This window comes from Dendrobium catenatum, unplaced genomic scaffold (genome assembly GCF_001605985.2).
Source record: "Dendrobium catenatum unplaced genomic scaffold, ASM160598v2 fragScaff_scaffold_1409, whole genome shotgun sequence".
NCBI lineage: Eukaryota > Viridiplantae > Streptophyta > Magnoliopsida > Asparagales > Orchidaceae > Dendrobium > Dendrobium catenatum.
In genome coordinates, this window is record NW_021319871.1 from 515535 (window position 1) to 531094 (window position 15560).

General features: G+C 34.3%; 1 protein-coding gene across 2 annotated transcripts; it reads right to left on the minus strand.

The window, feature by feature from the left end:
- Positions 1 to 720: 720 nt before the first annotated feature.
- On the minus strand, positions 721 to 7703 carry LOC114580936. 2 transcript variants are annotated; one of them, XR_003702642.1, is made up of 2 exons: positions 7236 to 7703; positions 721 to 970 (listed from the first exon to the last, which is right to left on the minus strand). XR_003702642.1 is itself a non-coding variant. In XM_028699905.1 (2 exons), exons 1-2 carry the CDS (start codon positions 2256 to 2258, stop codon positions 870 to 872), a joined length of 708 nt encoding a protein of 235 aa, XP_028555738.1. In that variant the 5' UTR covers positions 2259 to 2296; the 3' UTR covers positions 721 to 869. The 2 variants fall into 2 exon arrangements, 1 of the variants encoding a protein (XP_028555738.1); XM_028699905.1 differs by lacking the exon at positions 7236 to 7703 and adding an exon at positions 1652 to 2296.
- Between the last annotated feature and the right edge of the window lie 7857 nt (positions 7704 to 15560).

The window sequence follows — 15560 nt, forward strand, 5'->3', positions numbered from 1 at the left end:
GCGAGGACTCTAAAAGTCTAAACCTAGCTATAAGAGCAGCAAAAAGCACTTTAGGAGCCAAAAGCAACCCAAAAAATCTCATGTCTTGAAGAACCTAACATGAAAAGTCTTCCTCTCCTTTAATAACATCAAAAGGTGGCTTGGACATACTAGGGCCTAATTTGCCCACCAATGGAATTTTTTCCTCCTTGATGCTGGATAGTAGTCCAAAGTAGATTATGGAAGAATTTCTATATTTTGGGAACTTGCATGATGACACATAATGTTCAAGACTTAGATTCAATTTCCTATAAGAGTTAACATGCATTCAATGATCAAAGTTGGGTACTGAGTTAACAAGCTAGTTTGCAAATCCTAACCATACGAGGTGAAGAGTCACCAAGTAGAATGCGTACGTTCACTGAAGATGATCAAAATATATGGCCCCAATCAGATAATGCCATAAGTTGAGGAAGAGATACAAGATGTTAGAAAAAAAAAAGTCAAAACAAGTAGACCAAAAGAAAGGATTAAATTGTGCTTCCGACCAATTAATTTGAAGGTTAATTTTAGGACTAGGCTAAGATTATGGCACACTTTCTACATGATCCAACAGTGATATCATAGCAGAATTTTTATGAAAATGTCTGTTTTTTTTTTTTTTTTTTTTAAAACCCATTGTGGGGCCTAACGCGTTAATATTAAAAACAAGGTTACAAGGTCCTTAAAAGGAACCTCCAGCTTTCTAATGCTCAGAAGAGCTATAAAATAAAATAAAATAAAACCTAAAAGTCGGTGGTTCCTTGTACTACTAATTACAAAATGACTTAAAAACATACTAGGGCTGCAAGAGGACAGCACCCAAAAAAGAAATCTCAAGGGATAACAGTTCAGCATGTAATTCCTGTAAAAAGAGATAATCGAACCGTAGGGAGCAAAATTGTCTTGAGTGTCCGAAGAAAGATAGTCGATAAGCTTCCACCTAAGAAACCTACAAACTAAAAGAGTGAGAATACATTTAAGAATAAACAAGATAATAACAAAAATTCAATCCAAATCAGTAAACCAGCAGCCATCATAACTCTTAATTTTAGACAAGGTTTGGACATGCAGCCACCATAGAAAACCACTAACAAAATTATACCCAACGAAATTCCCCCATGGGATCTAGATTAGACGCTGATAAATACCCACACTATTAAAATTCTGCATCAAGTTAGGAAAATAGCCTCAGGATCCAGATAAAATACCCATCCAATATTGATCCCAACAAACAAAGTAGTTATAAGAAATACCCATCCAGTTTAAGAAAAGAACCCCCTCCGTCTCAGTAGATAACATAAAGGAAAGACCTCAAACCAAAAAAATATCCCATAATTTAAGATACAACATATGTCCCGAAACAAAAGACCAAGGAATCTCAACCTGAACCAAAAAAGATGCATTCTCCAAAAACTGACAGCACAAACATGAAATAAAATAAACCATCACCGGATCCATATACATAAGAAGAAAGAGATGTAGCAAAATATTAAAGAAAATCTGCCACTTAAACAAATGCCAACGACTATTAATTAACCTCAAAACAGGGATACACCAACCAGCCAAAAGAAAAAAAAATATCAAACATTACGAATATATGGTAAGCCAGCTTTATCCAAGCTTATCATACCTTTCAAGCTAGGGTTTAATCTCTGAATATCCAACTCTTCATAATTATGAATAGAACAACCCTTTTTAGCTAACCAATCTGCACTGACGTTAACTTCCCAGTAAATGTGAGATATATAAAAATTGACAAAGGTAAGGGAATTCTTAATTTTCTTAATAAGATAAAAGTTTTGAGGGCTACCATGGACAACATTGTTAATGATTTGAATAAGAAGCATAGCATCCACCTCAATCCACACAAAGGTAATACCCATTTTGATACAGATATTCAATCCATAATGTAAAGCCATAAGCTCAGTCGAAATCACATTTGAGCACTGTCCAGCGTACGCAGCAAGAATACACCCCAATTGATCCATAATAATACCACCAGCACCAGAACAATTAGGTCCAACAGACCCCTCCAAATTGAGTTTCACATAAGGTGGTTTGGGTTTAATCCACTTAACAATTTTATCAACCGAATTGATAGTCCCATCGTTCACAGGAATACCAAAAGCAATGGCCATATTCGCGCATTTTTGAAAATTCTTAACAATAATAAGATTGTAAGAATAAAATTGCAAAATTTTGTGTCTAACATTTGAAATAATTTGGGAAGCATCCATATTGATATCATTGTGCTTATCACCATTTCTAGCTTTCCAAATATACCAAATAATAAGAGTAGGGATCATATTCAAAATATGACCTTTAGAACCATTCACCCAAAGCTCAAGAATTGAAATAACATTATTATGTTGGAAGTTAGAAATTTTTTTGGCAAGACAACTGAAACCACACTTTATGGGCAATAAAATCATTCACAAAAAGATGATCAATACTCTCCACATTTGAGCAACAGAAACATTTGGAAGGGATATAGAAACCTTTTTTTTGGAGCATAGAGTCAACCGGAAGATAACCTTTAATACATCTCCAAACAAGAATAGAATAAGAGAGAGGGAAATTTTTATGCCAAAAAGTTGAAAAAATCAGCAATTTTTCCTTTTTTATTCTAAAATTCACCCAAACATCTTTCAACTAAAATTTACCAGATGAAGAAAGAGTGAAAAGCATTTTATCTTTGCATTGATCCTATAAGAGAATTTTCAAAATATTCTCCACAATATCAGGAGGAAGCACCTCCCTAAGCTTAGTGATGTTCCAGCCATTATTAGTAATAAAACAAGAAAGTTTAACGTTATCAATAAAATGCGTATTAAGTAAAGAAACAATAGAAGAAAGTCCCAACCAGTTATCTTGCTAGAAAAAAATGTCACCTGTTCCAAACCCCCATTGAATAAAGTGTTCAGCTTCGTCCCATTTTATGTTTCATAGTCTTTTCCAAACAATAAAGTCAGCATTTTTGTAAAAACATAAAGTCTAATGCATGTTATTGCAATACTAAGCATTCATATAACGAGCCCATAAACTGATATTAGTTCTAAAAGAAAACCAGAATTTATGAAAGAAAGCTTTAGCAGTTTCACTTAAAGTTTTGCAGTCTAAACCCCCTTCATTCAAAACACCACAGATCTTCTCCCAAGAAGACCAACGAATATCATTGCTATTGAACTTAGAACCCCAAAAGAATTTGTTTATCATCCTCTTTAATTTAGAACACGTAGAAGCATGTGGAAATAAAGTATGAAACAGATAAATAGAAATAGAGTTTCAAACTGATTTGATCTGAACTAATCTTCCACCATGAGATAAAAATTTAGAAGACCAGTTAGTCAATTTTTTCTAAAACTTAGTAAAGATATCTTCAAAAAGAAATTTCCTTTTTTTTTTCCTTTGTAGATGGGAGTGCCCAAATAGGTTATGGGAAGGTTCTTAGACTGAAAACCACAAACTCTTTAAATAACATTAATTAATTCTATTCTGGTTTATAGATTTGCCCACAATAAAAGTGCTTTTGTCTTTGTTAATAGAAAGGCCACTTTGATTATCAAAGCTGATAAGAAAATTGATTAACTCTTTAATATTATTAATAGAGCCATTAGAGAACAAGATAAAATCATCAGCGAAGCTAAGATGCGATATAGGAAAACTCCTAATGGTACGAAAATTAAGGTTAGGGTCTCTCACATATAAATTATCCAAACCCCTAGATATTCCATTGCAATAATGAAGAGAGTAGGAGAAATAGTATCACATTGCCTTAACCCTTTGAAAGATTTGAAAAAACCATGATTCATACCATTAATGATAACAAAAAAATAGCAATTTTCAATACTATTTTTAATAAGAGAAATGAAATTGTCATTAAAGCCAAATAAAGATAAAATAGCATAAAGAAATTTCCAATTGAGATTATCATAGGCTTTAATAATATCAAGTTTAAAAATAATGTTGCCCCTTTAACCTTAACATTGATATCATGAGTAATTTCTTGAGCTAATAGAACATTGTCAAAAATACTTCTAGCCTGACAAAATCAGACTGATTATAAGAAATAATTTTAGGGAGAATATTTATCAACCTATTAGCAATAATCTTAGAGTTAAGTTTGTTAAGAAAGGTACAAAGGCTAATCGGTCTAAAATCATTCCAATGATTGGGGCCATTTTTTTCAGAATAAGGACAATGTTAGTGGAGGAAAAAATTTTGGGATAAGAATTTCCCTTAAAAAAATTCTTCACAGCTTCAATCACTTCCACCTTAATAATATCTCAATTATGTTGAAAGAATTTGGTAGAAAAACTATCAGGTACAGCAACCACATCACCATTAAGATCATTAATCACATTAAAAATCTCTTCATCATAGGGGATTTGACAAAGTAAATTGTTATCAACCTCATTAATAATTCTAGGAATAATATTAGGATTACTTATAGGAGTACACATGCAGTGACTATTAAAAATCTTCATGAAATGGTCAACACCAGACATACAAATTAAATCACCGAGACAATAGAGTTACCATCATTATCAACAATTTTATGAATCTGACTCTTAGTTCTCTTCATATTAGCTAACATATGAAAAAAATTTGTATTCCTATCACCTTCCATAACAAATTTAGCATTAGATTTTTGTTTCCAAAAAGACAATTCCTGAACTTGCAATTGAAAGAGATTTTCCTTGGCTTTATTAAGGCAAATAAGATTATCAGAATTAGAATTTTTCAAATAGATGTTATCTAATTCAGTAACTTTCAATTCAGCTTCTTTAATATTAGAAAATATATTTTTGTTCACCACCTCAGACATTGTTTAATTAAGTCTACTCAGCTTAGCCCATAATCTAATCATGCCAGTTATGTTATTATCAGGATAGACAGGGGCACTCCAATTAGTATTAATCACATTCATAAACTCAGCATGATGCATCCACATATTCTGAAATCTAAAAGCATAAGAAATAGAATGATTAATATTGTTAACGTTCAACAGAATAGGAGAATGATCGGAAATAGTTCTACTTAAATGTTCAACATTAGTCATAGGAAAATCTGCAATCCACTCATTATTGAAAAGAAATCTATCTAATCTTTGCCACAAATTAGCTCTATTCCAAGTAAAAGGGCTCCCAAAAAAGCCAATATCATTCAAATTGCAATCGCTAATCATAGAGTTAAAATCTTCCATAGCTTTAGTGTTAGGAGGATTACCACCAACTCTTTCAGAAGCATTAAAGATGATATTGAAATCACCTCCCACACACCAAAGGCCATTAATATTAGAAGCAAAATTATTTAAATGATCCCAAAGAGTGATACAGTTAACTCTATTGCAAGCAGCATACACAAAAGAAGCATAACAAGTAACATTAGATAGGCTAATATAATAATGAATAACTTGAGATAGATCATCAATAATATTTAACGAGATGGAATTATTCCACATAATCCAAATTTTATTAGAACAGATAGAATAGTACTTAGAGTAACCCAACGTTTTAGCAGTAGATTCAATTTTAACCTTAGCAATAAAAGGTTCAATTAAAACAAGTAAATGATCGAATATTATGAATTCTACAAAGATTGCTGACTCTAACCTTAGAGTCCTTACCCCCATGTTGAGGCAACTACAAAAAAATTATGAATTTGATAAGGATGATTCAGCTCGAATGTGAATGGCATTGTGATCTTTGTTTATTATGCAGTGGTTAAGAAAGAAATCAAATGAGTATCAAGTTCTTGCTAATGGAACAGACTTGTACAAAAAACATTTCTCTTCTATCTGTAGTGGAGGACGGCAGTATGGGAAAGACAATTCTCTTGCAACATATTTATGAAGATGAAATGGCAGAGGAATTTGATCTTAAAATGTGGGTTTGTGTTTCTAACAACTATGATGTGAAAACGTCATTGCAAATATGTTGGAATCTCTTAAGAAGGAGAGACCTCGTTTGGAGACACTTTAGGCATTTTAAGATAGTCTTCGAATTGAGATCATGTCCAAAAAATTCTTACTTATGTTGGATGACATTTGGGAGGATGATGAGAAGCAGGATAAAAGAAAAATGGGAAAGTGTGCTCGCCACTCCGTCTTGTGGAGGTTTGGGAAGTAAAATTTCAGTAATAACTTGGATGGACCTAGTCGCATTGATGATTGCAAAGAATTGGGTCAAAATGACATACTTCCCATCTTAAGATTGAACTAAATGTTCTCCCAAGGCATCTACAAAATTGTCTTATTCGAAACAATTTCTTATCGAGAGGCATGAATAACTCTACAAATATATGTTACAAGCAATTGCCCTCAAATGATTTTTCTGGAAGGCATATAATTGGAGAGCCAAACTATCTCCAACAACTAGATGGATTTTATGTTAAAAAAATAAGAATGGCTTTAAAATTATAGAGCTAGAGCATATGATTGCGCTTCGCCAGTTAAGAATCAAACTTTTCGCCAAGAACGTGCGCAACGACCTTCAACTACCAAAATGTCTAGGGAATTTAAGTGAAAAGAAATACATGGGTGCAAGGTCTACGATATCGAGAATGAAATAGTCGAAGGCAAATCCAATGGGAATGATGAATGTCGTGTCTTTCCATTGCTAGAGGGATTATATTTTTCAATTGAAGGCGTCAAAGGATTGGTTCGAGGCAGGGATAACTACCAAAGATGGATGCTTGTTCCCTTGTTCAATTAAATTGGAGTTATTTTGTTGCCCACAGTCGAGGGACAATTTAGATTTTATTCCCCTCGAGGCGGTAACGATCTTTGGCTACTCAAACATTTCGTCTACTGATAATGGAATGGTAAGGCTTGTGGCACTAAGATACTTGATAATTATGAGGAGCCCCAATCCGATCTCTCTCGGAAAAGATTGATGAATGGAGCTCACAAATAATCGCCATCTCGTGCTTATAACCGACCAAATTCAACCCAAATAGCCTACTAACACCTCCTTTCCTTCACATCCTAGGCATCCAATTCAACCTTCTCCACTTATCTTGCCAGCCCACTTCCAAAAGCCCACAACATTTCTTCCCTTCCACTTCCAATAAATACTCATATCATATTATCTTGCATATACCTACAGCCCACTACATTTTACGCTAATATTGACAGAACCTAAAAAAATAAATAAATAATATATAGCATTTACAAGTCAAATGAAATGGCAAGTCACATTTAATGCTATTACCTGGTTTTACCAAAAATCCTGCGCCAAATCCTGTTGAATCCCGAAAATCTGCTGAACTCTGCTCCAAGGTCACTTCTGTGTAAGACCCTTTGCCTCGTTCCAACGCAACAGCTGGTCGTTAAAAAAAGAACGAACCGGACCTCACGTTCAAATCCAAACGTGTTCCTGCTTAGTTTACTCATCAGGTTCCTGCTCGGAATTCCCACGGGCTCCTATAAACCGAATACCTTGATTGATCTTCCAGCTTCTAAGCAACAGAAGCTTCCACCGTCGGACTCCAGATCACTACACTTGTAGATCTACTTCCCACCAGCTGAAACTCATCTCATTATAAAATCTCCAAAGTCTTTTCTGCCACCTATAGCGATCCAACTCCGACTCCAGACGTCTATAGATTTTTCCAATCGAAACGCTCCTTCTTTCCACTGTTTCTTTTCTAGATTTCGCCAACTGCTCTCAGCCTCTCCGCTTCCTCCTGTTTTAAAGCAAGAGCTAGGCTCACTCTGCTTGCATCTAATAATAAGACAAGATTCACCTCCTCACGTGAATACTTCTCCCTTTGTCCTTATTTTACTTTTTTTTTACTTTATCATTATTCATGCTGGCAAATGTGAGTGGTAAGTTATATCATGCTAGTGATAAAGTAAACTGTATGAGTACCATTGGTTATTATGTTGAGTTATTTGATATGAGTTTTTTTTTTTAATCGTAACTTCTGCATTCACTCGTTCAATTAAGTAAGCCATTGTTGTTACAGTAAACTAATATTAATTAGTATGGCTAACTATATTTTATTGTTATGTATATAAATATTTTTATGTTAAAATATATATATATATATATAGGAAAGTACAAAGACTAATCGGTCTAAAATCATTCCCAATGATTGGGGCCATTTCCTTTTTCAGAATAGGACAAATATTGGTGGAGGAAAGAAATTTTATGGAAAAGAAATTTTCCCTTAAAAAAAATCCTTCACAGCTCAATCACCGTCCACCTTAATAATATCTCAATTTGTTGAAAGGAATGTTGAAAAACCATCATGTCCAACAACTGGCATCACCATTAAGAACATTAAATCACATGAAAATTCTCCTTTCATCAGAGGGGATTGACAAGTAAAATGTTATCAACCTCATTTAATTAAGATCTAGGAATAATATTAGGATTACTTAAGGGAGCACACAACAGTGACTATTAAAAATTTTCATGAACATGATCAACCGCCAGACTTACAAATTAAATCAATTCGGACAATAGTATTTACCATCATCATTAACAATTTTTCCGAATCTGACTCTTAGTTCTCTATCATATTAAACTAACATATGGAAAAATTTTGTTATTTATCACCTTCCATTTTGATAAATGTAGCATTAGATTTTTGTTTTCCAAAAGACTTTTCCTTGAAGTTGTAATTGAAAGAGTTTTTTCCTTTGGCTTTATTAAGGCCAAATTAAGATATAATAATCTAGGATTATTCAAATAGATGTTATCAATTCAGTTAACTTTCAATCAGCTTCTTTAAATTATAAAATTAATATTTTTTAAAAATATTTTTGTTCCACCCATCTCAACAATTGTTAAGGTCTGCTCAGCTTAGCCCATAATCTAATCATTGCCAGTATGTTATTATCAGGGTTAGACTGGGCACTCCAATTAGTATTAATCACATTTCGTAAACTCAGCATGATTCATTTTTACATAATTCTGAAATCTAAAAGCATAAGAAACTAATGATTATTATTGTTAACGTTCAACAGAATAGGAGAATAATCGAAAAAAGAGATCTACTTAAATGATTATATCTATAGTCAAATAGGAAAATCTGTAATTCACTCATTAATTGAAAAGAAAAATCTAATCTAATCTTTGCCACAAATTAGCCCTATTTCCAAGTAAAAGCCCCCAAAAAAAAGCCAATATTATTCAAATTGCAATCGCTAATCATAGAATTAAACCATAGCTTTGCGTTAGGAAGATTACCACCAACTCTTTTAGAAAGCAATTTAGAGATTGATTAAAATCACCTTCCCACACACCAAGGGCCATTAATATTCGAAGCCAAAATTATTTAAATGATCCCCAAGAGTGATACAGTTAACTTATTGCAAGCCAGCATACACAAAAAGAAGCATAACAAGTAAACATTAAATAGGACTAATATAACAATAAACAACTTGAGATAGGATTCGTTCAAAATTAAATATAATGAGATGAAATTATTCCACATAATCCCAAAATTTATTTAGAGCAGTTAGAATAGATAGATAAACTCAAAGTTTTAGCAGTAGATTCAATTTTAACATTAGCAATATAAGTTCAATTAAAATTAACAGTAAATGATATTATGAATTTCTTACAAAGATTGCTGACTTCTAACCTTAGAGTCCTTACTCCCATGTTGACCCATGCAACTACAAAAAAATCATGAAATTATGGATAAGGATGATTCAGCTCGAATGTGAATTCAGCTCGAATGTGAATGGCATTTGTGATCTTTGTTTATTATGCAGTGGTTGAAGAAAGAAATCAAATGAGTATCAAGTTCTTGCTAATGGAAGACTATAACAGAAAACATCTCTTCTATCTGTAGTGGAGGATGACGGCTATTGGGAAAGACAATCTCTGCAACACTATTTATGGAAGATGAAAATGGTAGAGGGACATTTGATTCTTAAAATTTGGGTTGTGTTTCTAACAACTGATTGATAATTTGAAAAAGTCATTGCAAATATGTTGAATTCTTAAGAAGGAGAGACCTCGTTTTGGAGACACTTGAGGCATTTTAAGATAGTCTTCGAATTGAAATCATGTCTTAAAAAATTCTTACTTATGCTGGATGGGACATTTGGAGGATGATGAGAAGCGGAGAAGAAGAAAATGGAAAGTGTGCTCGTGCCCCTTCCTTCTTGTGGAGGTTTGGAAGTAAAATTTCGATAATAATTGGAGACCTACTCGCATTTGAGATTGCAAAGAATTGTGGTTCAGAATGACATACTTCCCATCTTAAGATTGAACTACATGCTCTCCCAAGACATCTACAAAATTGTTTATTTTCGTTCACAATTTCTTATGAGAGGCATGAATAACCTAAAAAATGTGTGTTACAGCAATTGCCCTCGATTTATTTTTCTGGAAAGCATATAATTGGAGAGCCAAACTATCTCCAACATATATAGATCTGGATTTTATTGTTAAAAAGAAATAAGAATGCTAATTATAGGACCTAGACGCATATATATTGAGCTTCGCAGTTAAGAATCAAAACTTTTCGCCAAGAAACGTGCTCAACGACCTTCAACTACCAAAATGTCTAGAGGAATTTAAGTGAAAAGAAATACATTGGTAGCAAAGTCTAAATATGGCATGAACAATGCCCAATCTGTGCGATCCTTATTCTAGAGAGGAAAATTAAATTTGAACAAGTTGCTTGGATAGCACGAAAATTCTTTCACAAATTTTTTTAGAATCGGAGAATGAAATAGTCGAGGCAATTATATTCCATGGAATGTATTTTGTGTCTGTTCCATTGCTTAGAGGATTTATATTCCAATTGAAGGGCGTCAAAGGATTGGTTCGAGCAGGGATAACTACCAAAGATGGATGCTTCGTTCCCTTGTTCAATAAATTGGAGTTTATTTTGTTGGCCCACAGTCGAGGGACAATTTAGATTTTATTCCCCTCGAGCTCAAAATGGTAACGATCTTTGGCTACCTCAAAAACATTTCGTCTACTGATAATGGAATGGTAAGGGCTTGTGGCACTAAGATACTTGATAATTTATTGCAGGCCCTATAATTTAGAACTGATTCTGTGCTCGCTCATGTGTTGATAGAAGATTGTGGATGTAGAGTGAAATGTAGCTCTACGAGAATAATCGCCATAATCTCGTGGCATTAGTCTATGAATTCCAAATTGTTGGTTGAAGTGGAGGCAACAGACCAATTCGGGAAACTTCCATTAATGTTAGCATAGCTAAAAACAGTAATCACCCATCACTTTACAGGGAACAACTATTCTTCCTATGCAAATGACTCAAGTTTCAGGAACGCTCATCCCACCTGCACTGACTTTTATCGCAGTCCCAGGGCATTCTCCTCATATAAGAGCAACCCACTAACAACGTATCAACGCTTCACTTCCAATATATATAAGTATCGTCTCGACATATTCGATAGATATAGTCTTGTAGTATACATGAGCAGTAAGCCCGACTACATTTTTTACGCTAAATTGATGACTTTCTAGTAAATCCTAATAAACTTCTGTAGGAATAGAAAGGAAATACAAGTAAATATGTATAGCATCTATACATACGTCAAATAAGGATAATTGGCAAGTCACGACATTCCTATAGTGCATAGATATATAGCCTTAATTATAGTGACAGTCTACGGCCTATTAGATCCTGTAGCGTTTCTCTAATGCGGTCACATGGCATTTAAATGTGTCTCAGATCATATCGAATCCTAGTAATACAAATCTTGACTGATACTCTAAGTACTGCGCGAATACAAGGTCCTTCTGCTTGAGAGAGTTAGCCACTTTGAGGCTATCGTTCTCCAACGCATCTAATGCAGGAGCATCTCAGTCTCAAGTCAAAGATCTAAAAGAGCTAAGCGACAACTCTCACTATACCTGGACCTTCGAGCGATCGGCGAGAATGCCAAAACAGTCTGGAAGGCTTGGACCTTACTGTCTCTTCTATAGATTCAGAGAGACAGTCAGAATGTTCTATCAATCAGAGTTCAACAAATGCCTATCTGAAATATCCCAGGGTCCCACTATAAACGAAAGTCACCCATTGTACTTGATCCTTCCAGTGCTATCCCTACATAGCCAGGACAGAGCGAACGCATGTCCACCCGTCGGACTCCAGATCACTCCTAACACTCTTGACATCGTCAAACCCACTGGCTTAATGAGCATCTAGCTCTAATTATCTGCTCATGCCAGTCTGACACTCGGATCCCATTATCATAGACATCTCCAAATGATGCATTTCACTGGTCACTCAACCCGGACCATCTCCTAGTCGCCATCCTATAGCGAATCCAAACTCCGAACTCAGACGTCTATAAGATTTTATCCGATCGTAAGAGTTAGAGCGCTCGCTTCGGACCCATAGTTTCTATCTCTCTATCTGTAGATCCATCACTCTCGAGATTTTCCGCCAACTGCACTCAGTCACTCATTCTGCGGACCATTATTTGACTACGCCATCCGTCATAAGCACCACTTGAGTCGTGTGCACGAATTCATGCACTCATCGCTCTGACCATCTTAATAATAAGTCAATCGAGTATACCACGATCCCCTCCTTCACATGCAATCCTCTCTCTCTACACTTATGACTCTCTATCTCGTACTATCTTTATCTTAACTTTATGGCTAATTATTCTATGCTGCAAATTGTGCCTAACTATAATCAGTTGGTTATATGCTACCACTCATATCTCATACTAAGTGATAAAGTAAACTTGTCTGGGGATGGGAGGTGACCATGTAATTGTTAAATTATGTATCGCATGTGTTCATTTGATATGAGTTGTTTTTTCATTTACAATTCGATCAGATCTCTCTCGACCATCTACTCGCATATCACTTTCAAAGCGTCTAAGCCCATTGTCATTTTACAAGTACCCAACTAATACATTACATAGCATAGGCTAAACTATATTTTATTGTTATGAGAACCTAATTAAGATAGTTCCTTCTATGTTAAAATTAACAATATAACTATTTATTACCCACCGTCGTTGCCAATATATTAGATATATATTCTTCTGTAACTTATAACTATCTCTTCAACTATAGGTCATTTACTTTACCACCATAACCTCATCTATATATATATATATATATTAAACCCTATGAATCATTAATCATATACTATGACTACATATATCATCATAGCCTACTATCTCGCTACTGACACAGTCATTTCAACCACTATTGTATACTAAACTTATTATAAGTTCATTCCAAACTCCTATAATTATTATCTATATTCTGGTTAATGTTTATGCTATACTATTACACTTATTCTAGTGCTCTTTAAATTCAATTATACATGAACTATAGCATGTCTTCCATTTAACCCAGATTATATATTATCTCATTCAACCTATATATACACAGTAATATCAAACAATCTGAGAAACACAATGCAGTCCTTCAAAACACACAAGATCTATAACTAAAAAAACAAAAAAAGAGTGAAGCTTCATTTGTCTTTTACCTTAGACTCCTATATTCACCGAGATCTCGAACTCACAAGGCCGTTAAATAGTATTATTATTGATCCCCTATCAATTCCATCACTCGAATCTTCAAAATCATGTTACTCTGTTCAGATCTGATGTTCCCTTCAACCCATCTTAGATCATGAAATATAAGTAAGTACGGCTCACAAGACTTATGTAATGCTTAGTATCATTGAGTCCTTAGTCTCCCTCATCTATATAAAGGGATGATTCTGCCATTGACCAAACAACTGTACTAATGCTATTATATTATTACTATCTTATATCTATTAGGTTCTAACAACATCATACTCTGATTAAAGTATGCATATGCTTTCAGTTATCTAAGTTCACCTTATCAAGTTTTAACTATATGCTAATATAATGAGTGAGTTTATTTTATTATTATTATGATATATTGCTTATAGTATATATTATGCATGTTATTATTACGTATACCTAGTGCGAGTATAATAATTCATACTATCTTATAATGCCTACTCTATGGTAATAGAGTAGCTATCATTTATAACCATATATAACAATAAAATATTTAGTGATAATTCTTATTATATTATCAAACAGTGATGATAGGCCTACATGTTTTTTATTTTCTATTTATTGAATTTTTTTTCATACCATAAAATAAAAAAAAAAAATAATTATAAATGCATAATTATCTTGAGCATGTATTTATCTGTACAACTAAACAAAAACATATTTGTATGCCCACTTTGCTTATATATATATAATTATGAACAAATAAAGCATTCATATATAACTCTACAGTAAGAGCGTGCTCTATGACAACGGCTCACCGGACACAACACCCTTGAATCGCTGCTCATCGATAGAACCGCTGTGTCACAGCAGGAGCGATTCACAACGGACGTCAATCAACGTGCGATTGCGTGAGATAGGTCCAACTCTATTTCTAGATTACCGCGTGCAGTATCGATAGACAGCATATGGTATGAATCAAACAGATTCTCAGTGAGCTCCAAATCTGACATCTAGTTGACACTATCAACAGTCACAAGTCACATAAATATATTTGAAGTGGATGGCCGTTCTAGAACTGTGGCAAATTTCATCATGACTGACGGGCAAGTCATTACAAATAGTTGTCCCAAAAGAAAGCTCCCTGAAACACACCCTTTCTCACGGCTAAGCTAGTTCGGGCTGGCTAGGCGAGAGAGCCAAATTATATAAAGGAGACCGCTATGTGAGGAAAAATATTTACCCAAGGAAATTCCTCAACAATTTTACTTGGAGTGTCAAATAACATGCAGAAACATTTTTACAACTTGGAAATTCAAATAGTGGTTACATTCAAGTAGCATTAGGGGAGTACTTTATGTCCATACATAGGACAAACTTCTCCATATGACTAGGCTTGATATTACATTGAACCATTGAGAAGTTTTTTCTCTTAGGCATTTCTTGTCAAGTTTCGTCCAAATGAAACCTCTTGATCAAGTTGATACCCCAATACATTAGTGTTTCAAATACCTTGGATATGTTGTATTTAATTTTTCTAGCTTTTAGCATCTTTGTGTAAAGGAAAAAGCCTATATGAATTTTAATAGTGTACTTTGGTTCACTCCACAAGTCATACAATCCAAGTCCTTTAAACTAAAGAATCTTTAAGGGGAAGCATAATAAATTGAGATATTTTGAATTGAAAAATTGTTCAAACAACAATTAACTGCAGAGATTTCATGCACCCTTAGGGGTAGTTGGAATCCGTTGAATCGGCTGGTATCAGTCCTGCCACAACATAGGAATTGCCATACCCCACATGGACGAAAGAAGCATATGAAACATTTGTTGTTATTAACTTTCTCCACATCATTCATTCTGCATAATATCTGCCATATCAGAAGTACTACTTTGTTGTGGGGTCACCCAATGAGTACTGCTACTGTTCTCATTGATGCTCAATAAGCCCATTATTCCCTGCTCACAACTAGAATCTTCTACTGGAAGAAATTCCAAACAAAGGCCATATCTGGCAAGCAACTTAGGGAGGAAAAAACCGGTGCGACGACGCTTGCGGCGAAGGGGATAAAAATAT

Excerpts from the sequence above, each read along its gene's own strand:
- LOC114580936 (XM_028699905.1), bottom strand. The coding sequence starts at position 2,258 with ATGGATGCTTCCCAAATTATTTCAAATGTTAGACACAAAATTTTGCAA. Across the intron at positions 971-1,651 it reads ATTAAACCCTAGCTTGAAAG|GTTTCTTAGGTGGAAGCTTA; the intron begins GTATGATAAGCT and ends TTTAGTTTGTAG.